The sequence below is a fragment of the Apis dorsata genome, unplaced genomic scaffold (genome assembly GCF_000469605.1).
Source record: "Apis dorsata unplaced genomic scaffold, Apis dorsata 1.3 scaffold_127, whole genome shotgun sequence".
Taxonomy (NCBI): domain Eukaryota; kingdom Metazoa; phylum Arthropoda; class Insecta; order Hymenoptera; family Apidae; genus Apis; species Apis dorsata.
In genome coordinates, this window is record NW_006263420.1 from 46,198 (window position 1) to 56,879 (window position 10,682).

At 23.5% G+C, this 10,682-nt stretch overlaps 2 protein-coding genes across 7 annotated transcripts in view; both read left to right on the top strand.

The window, feature by feature from the left end:
- Positions 1-592: 592 nt before the first annotated feature.
- The window catches only part of LOC102674028 (huntingtin-interacting protein 1), a 31,477-nt gene continuing 21,387 nt past the window's right edge, over positions 593-10,682 (top strand). The window contains exons 1-19 of one of the 6 annotated variants that reach the window (XM_031509105.1): positions 593-894; positions 3,185-3,378; positions 3,491-3,554; positions 3,710-4,067; positions 4,191-4,252; positions 4,938-5,212; positions 5,298-5,494; positions 5,571-5,709; positions 5,794-5,881; positions 5,988-6,076; positions 6,168-6,371; positions 6,451-6,631; positions 6,707-6,988; positions 7,064-7,305; positions 7,408-7,560; positions 7,655-7,755; positions 7,816-8,045; positions 8,118-8,281; positions 8,362-8,573. In XM_031509105.1, the coding sequence (XP_031364965.1) occupies positions 3,334-3,378; positions 3,491-3,554; positions 3,710-4,067; positions 4,191-4,252; positions 4,938-5,212; positions 5,298-5,494; positions 5,571-5,709; positions 5,794-5,881; positions 5,988-6,076; positions 6,168-6,371; positions 6,451-6,631; positions 6,707-6,988; positions 7,064-7,305; positions 7,408-7,560; positions 7,655-7,755; positions 7,816-8,045; positions 8,118-8,278 (2,871 nt within the window). In that variant the 5' untranslated portion in view covers positions 593-894; positions 3,185-3,333 and the 3' untranslated portion in view covers positions 8,279-8,281; positions 8,362-8,573. Of the gene's footprint in view, positions 895-3,184; positions 3,379-3,490; positions 3,555-3,709; positions 4,068-4,190; positions 4,253-4,316; positions 4,639-4,937; positions 5,213-5,297; positions 5,495-5,570; positions 5,710-5,793; positions 5,882-5,987; positions 6,077-6,167; positions 6,372-6,450; positions 6,632-6,706; positions 6,995-7,063; positions 7,306-7,407; positions 7,561-7,654; positions 7,756-7,815; positions 8,046-8,117; positions 8,282-8,361; positions 8,574-9,921; positions 10,186-10,682 lie in introns of those variants that run through there. The other 5 variants (XM_006612793.2, XM_006612792.2, XM_006612794.2 and 2 more) reach the window with 5 other exon arrangements.
- LOC102673800 overlaps positions 10,018-10,682 on the top strand; it is a 14,558-nt gene continuing 13,893 nt past the window's right edge. The window contains exon 1 of the mRNA XM_006612791.2: positions 10,018-10,184. The gene's annotated coding sequence lies outside the window, so the exon portion shown is untranslated. The remainder of the gene's footprint in view (positions 10,185-10,682) is intronic.

The following is a 10,682-nucleotide window of genomic DNA, read 5'->3' on the forward strand; positions in this document are numbered from 1 at the left end:
TTAAGATTCATTTTTTTATACTTATTTACAAATTATTAAGAAAAAATAAACAATTGTATTAAATATTATTTATATTTTTAATATACTAAAGATTTTAATATCATTTAATATTAATATTAATAAATTTAATATTAATGTATTATTATATTTTAATATAAAATTATGACAGAACAGAATTTGAAAGAAGAAAGAAAGATTAAAAACTTTATACCGGAAAAAGATAAGTAAGATACGAACAAAGTGATAATGATATTACAGTAAGCATAAAACAAAGATAAGATAACAAAAACACTAGAATTTAATAGATCATTTAAGTGAGTAAAATATGAAAATAAATGTCATTTTAAAAATAATTTTATGCCAATGAATTTTATGAGTTATATAGCTACGCCATTGGAAGTGCGCTTGAAATAGCGGTTTGATACTAAATGCACGCTACTCCTATTCCAAGCGATTCACCGTATTCCATCGTACACGCGACGGGAAGCACGTATTTATTTCGTATTTGGTACAAATTTCGATTTGTTTATTAATAACATTATTTGTCATTTTTTAATTTTTTTATTGTTATCTTTAATATTTATCTATCATATCTAATCGTTGAATCCATGCATTTACATATCGATGCAGTTTTAACATAATTATTAATTAAAAAAAGTCAGTTAGAATAATTCATTAATTATTTGCCGCACTTTTCAAAGTTAAAAGCATTAATATTTAAAAAAAGTGTTAGTGCGCATTTATGAAGTTTCCGTTTATCATAGCCGGATCTATGCTACGTAATCTTTTGAAACAATTCGTGTATTGACGAAGTAATGAGTTTAATAGAATTACATGTTTTTTAACAAAGTACAGATTTGGATTTAATGACATAAATTGTTGGAATAATTTTAGGTATGTAATATGAATTTTTATTTATTTACATATTGTATTTGTAAAATAAGTATTTAAATATATGATTTTTCAAATGAGCATAAGGTTATATATTCGTCACTTAAGTAAAAGTATTATAAAAGTGCTTTAATTTTAAAACATTTAAATATTTAAAATTATCAAAACTAAACATATACTATGAAAATGAGGTTCTTGACCTCATTCCAATTCGTATATTGTTTCAATGCCTTTTATAGGTTAGGAAATGTGTTTATTATAACATTGTACATATTAGCAATATTTAATTATTGACATTTATATTTCGATATATAATTTTTAAACTTATTTGAAAAAATATTTGAAATATTGTTTAATATTAATATTTATAATATAATATCACACATAATCATATTATAATTTAAAAAAAAATCTGATATCACGAACGAATAAGAAACTGTTCTTTGATTTTTTTTATATATATATATAGATATGTATATTTAATAATTTTTTTATAAATTTGTTCCTATTAATAAAGAATANTAGAAAAATTTACATATTAACTTTGATTATTTATTTATTTGCTTTTATGTGATTTTATTTATTTACGCATATTTGAATTTTAATAATATTTATAAATGTTCATGTTATATAAAATTCATAAGAAATGTTATACGAATTTATATATATGAATTACTTATAATAATTAAATTAGTTAAATGTTATGTATATAAGAAATTTAAAATTTAATAATTATTTTTATTTTTTTTAAATACAATTATATTTATATTATTATTTTTTAATGAAAATTTAAAAAAAAATAAATATATGTAATTTAAATTCTTAACAATTTATGAAAAATTAAAAAAATAATTTAATATAATCTTTATGGATTTCACTATGAATTTAAATTGAATTAGATTTTCTATATTCTTAAATTATTATTATTATTTTGTAATAAAATTTTAAGAAATATGAAAAAAGCTAATCATATTTTCTTAAATATGAATATAAATAAAAATATGAATATGAATAATGAAAAATTGAATATATCTTTTATATATTTTACATACCATAATTATCAGCATTCAATTATAATTGTAGTTATATACATAATAACTAATATTTTGAATCAATTTATTTAATTATTTTTATATCAATATTTTTCAACGATACTTATTGTTTATATTTATATTAATTATTAATCATAATTAAATTCTAATTGCATGTCAAAATATCGAATGTCATTCATTACATTTATTTCGGTCGTTATCTTTGTTTTTCTTGCTATAGTTGCAATACGCAGGGTCTTTGACTTACATGTCATCCTATAATATGCACATCTCACCCATTCATTTAAATACACAAGTGCAACTAGTGAAATACTTTCTGAATGAACGTAACTGTATAGCGACACTCTTTCTGGCACAAGGCATCGTTAATAGTACTGGAACGGTGACACCACTCGGAAGAGTTAATGAACATAAAAGACCCATCATTTAGACTTCCGAGATTGAAAAAATATGTATTTTATCGACATTAAAACAAAAAATTTGGAAACTAATAATTTAAAAAAATTTTCAAAATTTTCTGATTTATTATTCTATACTTTGCAGTGTATTATAATTTTGCATTTTTGTTTCAATAATAAATTATTTCAAGTGTTATTTCAAGTAAAAAATTAAAAAATATCTAACAATTTAAAAGAAGTAAAATTCTTTTGTGATAAAAATTACAAAAAACAATCAAAATTACAGTTAAAAATTTTTTAATTCATATTTAAAAATGTCATAATTTTCGTTTTTTTCAGATATTAGAAATTTTTTTAAAATTCGAAAGTAAATATTTTTTAATAATTTATAATAGGATTTTATTTATAAGATCATGATTTCTTTGGAAAAATATTTCAATATTTTATCTTTAATAAAATTAAATAGTTTTAAGCATGCCATATAAGATAAACTATTGATTCAATATTTCAATTTCATTTAATGATTGAAATTATAAGAGTTTCAATTCTTTTATAATAAATATTATTTACATTTCTAAAATACATATTAAATACATATTAATAAATAACAAACTTAATGAAATAATAAATATATAGTATTTAAAACTATTTATTATAATTATATCTATATTATAATTATTATTATAATATAGATAATATATAATATATAATATATAATATATAATAGATAATATATAATATTATTATAATTAGTATTATGCAATAATTTGTTTTATCCTTCGTTTTATTAAACATTATTTCATCCTTCATCATGAATCATAAAAATTATATGTAATTTTTCAGGAGATGTGGAATATAACATTGTTAAATGTGTTTATTTAACGCATTTTGACATGATTGATGAATTGGTGAAATGATGATTTTTCATATGGATTGACAATTAAGATTTACACGTATTTTAATTTCTACCGCAGCTATTGTATACTATTATCATGACGAGTGTCGTTCCACTCACTGATAAACAACTTCACCAGTTGGTAAATGAATATCATAGGAAGATTTTAAAAAGCTTTTTTAAAAACTTGAAAAATGTTTTAAAAAATCAAATTTATAATAATTTGATATAAAAAAATTTTGTTTGAATTTTAGAGCATCTCTATAGGAAAAGCTGTAAATCCTACAGAAACACCTGTAAAAGAAAAACATGTACGAAGTATCCTTTTTAACAAAAAATTCTTTTGTTCTATAATTATTATGTTTTATAAAATATATTATTAATCATATTAAAATCATATTATTAATCATATTAGAATTTGAAAAATTTTTTTTGAGAATATATATATAGTATATATACCTTAAGAAATGTAGGTGCTATTATAGGTACACATCAAGAAAAAGGTGGAATGGTATTTTGGCTGTATATGTTACGACAGCCATTACAAGAGAATCAAATTGTCGCGTGGAAATTTTGTCATGTGCTGCACAAAATATTGCGAGAAGGTCATGAAAAAGTGATTCCGGATTCCCAAAGATATCGCGGAAGATTGGAAGATCTTGGAAAATTATGGCAACATTTGCGGGAAGGATATGGTCCATTAATTCAATTGTATATAAGATTACTGATCACAAAGTTAGATTTTCATAAGAGAAATCCACGTATACCCGGAAATCTTCAAGTAACATCAGAGGAACTTAAATCAATCGGAGAAAATGATATCAATATTTAGTAAGTTTTTAATCCGATAATTTTGAATATTTTCTATTATATTTTCTAATTAAATTAAATCATATATTTTATATATATATATATATATATAAATATATAAATATATGTATTTTTTGTATTTAGCTTCCAAATGTCGGTTGAAATGTTTGATTACATGGATGATATTTTGAATTTACAACGTGCAGGTAGGTACGGATTAGATTCTTGTATATCACTATGCTTTTTGAATTGCTCAAGTTTTTGACTTTGTATTGATTAAGAAGCAGATTATCCTTCTTATACTTTCTGCTGACAGACGCTTTGCACGAGTAACAGCCTCCGATACGTTATTATTATTTTTTTTTATCAATTGTATTATAGTAGTTTCTTGGTGTGAAAGTACTCATCGTACTTGTGAAACGAAAATAGCACGGTATCAATTTAGATTTTGCCATTTTGACGTAATTAATCTGCTAGAATCTCGATTATCCAGATCGAACTCAACCAAGGCAGACCGGTTAAATCGAGATCTGCATGCTGAATATATGAACGGAGGCGTCATTGACGGATGAACAGAACAATTTACACGACGGTAATATTTCTTTATTTCGTGAATTACCGATGAAAAATCTGCTGCAAAAGGATTTGTGTTTTTTATTAGATTCAATAAAAATTGCAAAAAGAGAATGATATTTGCGATCTTCACAAATAATTAAATAGGTGCAATTAAACTGATCGTTCCAGATATATTTATTTCATCATCTTATGTATCATGGAAACCGGGGATATCGCTTTTAATAACCACTTCTTATCAAAATCTCTTTAAAAATTTTTTCAAGTCGGTAATAAAGATTTGTACCAATATTAATTTATATAAATGAAATATTTCAGTTACTACTTCTTTGAAGAATACACCCTCAAATTCCATGACTGTCAGTGGACAGTGTCGGCTGGCTCCGCTAATTCCATGCGTTTTAGACGCATCACAGCTTTATGATTATTGTGTAAAAATTCTATTTAAACTTCATAACACTTTACCTGCGGATACCTTAGCTGGACATCGCGATAGATTTTCTAAACAGTTCCAAGAATTAAAAAGGTTTTATAATACTGTTAAACAAAGACAGTATTTTAAACATCTTATAACAATTCCTACGTTACCTGAGGTAAATATTGTCTTCTTGATACGAATTATTATTATTTGTAATATAATAGATTATATATGATTTATAATATATATATTTGTTTTAGAACCCACCAAACTTTTTAGTACAATCTGAATTACGAACTTATGTTACACCAATAGTAGTTTTACCACCAGAAGAATCTTTAGACTCTGAAGTTGTTGTTGATAGTCTTATTGATACTTCTGATACCAATTCATTACCAGGTGATCAGTTAGATTCTACGCGTAATGGTTCGATTTCACCTGATGCAATAGCAGAAAGGTATAATTTAGAAATTAGTTATATGATATTTATTTAAAATGTAAAAGTTACATGAGCTGATCATTTATTATTTTAGAGAAAGTCTCATCGATCATTTGCAGCAAGAAAACAATCATCAAAGACAAGAATTACATCGTGTATTAACTGATCATCAACGAATTGTTGAAGAACTTCAAATTCATGTTACTCAATTGAAATCGGATTTACTTGTTAAGGTAAAAATATTTTAATTATTAATTTTAATTATTATAGCATAATTTTATTGTAAATTTTAATAAATATATATTTTAATTTTGTAGTGTAATGAAATTGAACAAGAAAAGCAAATTAATCAAGATTTTATTAAACAAAAAGCAGATATGATGATGAAAGTTCATGAAAGTGAAGGTTAGAATGTTCCATTTTTGTTTTATTATATTTTTGCATTATTATTGTTGTTATTGTTGTTCGTTATTATTAGTATATACATAATGTAATTTTTTTCTCTTTTTAGAAAAGTATAAGATTTTGCAAGAAAAATTTCAAAAATTAAAAGATGCATATGCAAAATTTAGAGATGAACATATCAATTTAATTAGAAAGGTAAAATTATTTTAAATTTTAAAAAAATAATATGGAATGTTGAATATAAATTTTGAATAAATTTTGAATTTGAATTTATTTTTTTTTATAGAAAGTTGAAGTAGATAAGCAATTAGGAATGTTGAAAATGTCACAAGAACAATCTGAGCGACGAACAACTGAAGCAGAACGTCGACTTGAAGAATTAATACAAGGCCAAACTATAACAGAACAAGAAAGAAAAAAAACCGTTGAAGCTCAACACGATTTGGATGATGTAAAACAACAATTAAATGACGCGAAAACTGAAAACTTGGTTAATATCTTTCTTTCTTTTCATCAGTTTATGTTTATATTTTTTTTAATTTCGTTCCGGTAAAGATATAATATTTTAGGCTTTGATTGCCAAAAATGATTTTATAACTTCTGAAAAAATGGCTTTAGAAGGGGATATACACGATTTATTAGCACAGAAAGAAGAATTAGATTTAAAAATTGAAAAATTAGAAGTTGAAGTTGAACGATGTCGTAGTGAAATGAATACATATGCTGATACCACATTGCATGAATTGTTATGTAAGTGCTTTATTTTATCTAATAGTAAGAAAAAATTTATGTTTATTTATCAATAACAAAGAATTTTTATTTCAGTAAATTGTATTTTCAAAGCTGAAGATATTATGCAGTATTCATTGAGTACTATTGACAATCCTGCAATGTCAGATTTAACTTGTACACCTCAATATCTTGAAAAATTAGAAGATCCGATTTTGAAATCATTAGATGCTTTAGATGCTGCATACACTGGCTATGTATGTGATACAACAAATGGAAAAGTGTTAATTAAAAATGCAATACATGTTGCATATATTTTAGGACTTTATATTATTCATGCTAAATCTACATCCAATACATCTATTGATATTGCGTTAGGTGACAGTAAGTTTCAGATGTTAAAAATAAGTTTCAAATGTTAAAAATATATATTTACTTATTATTATGTTTTAGAATTCACTGATGAATGTAAACAGTTAGGATTACAATCATTATCTATGTTTAATCACATAAGAGATAAATCACCAGTGACTATGGGTCAAATCAATGAAGTAAAACAACACTTCAAGAAAGTATGCGAAATTGCTATTACATTATCTACTATACAAGGCAATGTTGAAGTTATCGGCAGTTTGGTAGAAACGGAATTATTAAGCATGGATAAAGCAATAGAAGAAGCTGCAAATAGAATACAAGTAATTGTCTTTTATATTTTAGTATCTTATATATTTTAGTAATAATTGTTAAATTCCATATTTATAATATAAATTAATAATAATTTTACACCGTTAAAATAGGATATGTTGGAGAAATCTCGTGCAGCGGATTCAGGTTTAAAATTAGAAGTAAATGGGAAAATTCTAGATTCATGTACAGAATTAATGAAATGTATAAGAAAATTAGTTAAAAAATCACGATTGTTGCAAGCAGAAATTGTAGAACAAGGAAAAGTAAAAATATTCAATATAATGTTTTATATAAATATTGCAATATATATGCGCGCCCGCAGGGAAATAGAAAAAAAAAATTTATTTTAAATTTTAGGGCACTGCCTCTGCAACGGAATTTTATAAACGTAACCATCAATGGTCTGAAGGACTTATATCAGCAGCAAAAGCAGTTGCAATGGGTGCTAATCTCTTGTTGTAAGTAGAAACAGTTTATTGCAATTTTTATTTGTTTATAAAATTAATTATTATTCGCAGAGAAGCTGCTGATAAAGTTGTTGCTGGAAATGGTAAATTTGAACAATTAGTAGTTGCATCGCAAGGGATTGCTGCATCTACAGCACAACTAGTAGTTGCAAGTAGAGTAAAAGCTAGTAGAAATAGTAATAATTTAACTGCTCTTTCTGAAGCATCAAGAGATGTCACGCAAGCAACAGGAAGTGTTGTTGCAACTGCTAAAAACTGTAGTCAACTTATTGAAGAAAATGGTAATTTTGTTATTTAAAATTTATTTTTATTTATTTTTTCAATAAAAAATTAATGTTGTTAATATTTTACAGATGATTTAGATATTTCTGGATTACGTTTACATCAAGCTAAACGACTAGAAATGGAAGCACAAGTACGTGTATTGGAATTGGAACAAGCATTGGAGACTGAAAGATTACGCTTAGCCGCTTTACGACGTTATCATTATCAACTTGAAGGCGAAAAAGAATAATGAGTATATACGAATATAAAATTATAATATGTATATTATACATCTTATAAATTTATTTTTAAAATTATTTCTAAAAATTTCAGGTTTTTGATGTCAATGTAAAAATTCACTTTAACAACAGAATTCCTCATCAGCATTCAACAGTATTGAATAAAGTGTTCTATTAAAAAATAATATATTGCAAGAAAAGGAAATCTATTTGGGTTGACTGAAATGAATTATTGTAATATTTGCATGTTTAATATGTAATAAATATAATTTTATTTCTTTTTAATGAAAATTGAAAATATTTGAACAAAAATCAAATTATTATTACTCCTTTTATGATAAATAAGATATAAAATAAATCTAAAATTTAATTAATATTATTATTATTTAACAGTTTTTTTATTTAAAGGATTTCAGTGCTTCTTTACTATTTTAATATTGTTATAGAATTAAATAATATTAGTGATGGTTGAAAATAAAATTAAATTTTAATATGAAATTATATGTAAGATATATAAAAATTGAATCGAAAATCAGATATTGATGTTGTCTCTTAAATGCATAAATTTTATAGAAGAAATATAAACAAGAAAAGCAAACTGTGGAAAAAAAAACAAAGATAGAGTAAAAATATTGATATCAATGCCATATAAAGAAAATTTCTACAATTGCAAATAGTGGAAAAAATATAGAGAGAGAAAGAAATAAATAAGAATTGATTGTCAGTATTATTTCTTGAGTATTAAAAATATCTTTTCAAAAATATTCAAAAAATGAAAAGTCTTTTCAAAACTCAAACTTTTCAAACACTCAAAAGATAGCGCTATTGATCAATTCTTCAACTGTATCTTTATTCTTTTTCTTGTATTTGTTCTTGTATTTGTTCTTTTTTTTATTTTATATTCTGTAGATGGCGCTGATTTCAATATTTTTATCTTATATCTTTGATTTGTTTTCCTTATTTTATTCTTGGCGCACAATATAAATGCCATAATTGAGATAACGAAGACTTAATTTTTTTTATTGAAAAATTATATACATAATATTGATTTACAAATTATTTTTCAATATATATTTTTCAATATTAATTCAAGATTAGTATATCTATAAAATATTTGATGCCTATATATTTCATTATATTTTACCATTTAATTTTTTGATTTCTAATCACTTTATATACATAAATAATTTTTAAATATTTGAATAGATTATATATTGTAAATATTATTTTGAAAATTTCAAAAACTATGAAATTAAATTCGATATATTACTTTACAGTTTTCAAAATATGTGTATATTTTTTAATATTATTTTATTCGTTTATATCAAGAATCAAGAAAAATCATTGCTACTTGTTTTCGATAATCAAAAATCTCAGCTTAAAATAAAAGGTTAAAAATTCATAATTTAATTATATTTGCATGTCAATAATTATAAAATATAATATTCAATAAAATTCATATCAAAGAGACTAATATGAGAAATAATATATTCTAGATAAAACTATAATAGCTATAAATAGTAATATAGTATTAATCTAACATTATATATATAGTACAAATCTAACATCATAATTCATTAATCCGAAGTTCTCATTCAAATGTACTTATGTATTCATCCTGCTATAAAAAATAGTAAGGGGATGTTACTTACAGGGCATGGACCTTATATGCGTTCGATCGATGACATCCCTTCCATGAGTTATAGTTTGACAGTGGATTTGCAGACTTTTCGGAGTCGGCGCGATGATGGTTTCCTATAAAGCGCCCTCGCTGGATACAATTGTACCCTCCACGATATCTATCAGAATACTACGAAGACTTGGTGTGCAATCATCCGTTCGTTTTACTTTTTTTTCGTAAAAGCTACAATTCTTCTTATACTGCCATCGTTGATACCAAAAGGGTTAATTCATAAGGTGAGGAGTTAACCTTAATTTATCGTTTATTTGCATTTGAATTTATAAAAAAATTAATATGCATATGGTAGATATTAGCTTGCAGAATATTATATTAGAAATCATATAAATTGCCTAAATTTTTTTAATAAATAAATATGTTCCTATGATTAAACGAATAAAACATTGAAAAACTTAACTTTTTCTTTATGGTACTGAACAAATAGATGGGTAAAAGACTCATTTGTAAATATCTGATGATAAAATATTTTAGCTTTACTTCTTTTAAATAAAATCATTTTATCAATGATAATCTCTTTCTTCGAATTTTTATTCTCATTTTTATTGTAAATTCTAAAATATTATAAATTTTTTTTATAAATAATAATCTAATAATACAATAAATGATAATATAATATAATGATTATAAATTACTTTGATATATTGATATTTTAATTCAAGTTCATTTATTTAATTTTGATATATATATATATATATATATATATATATATATATATA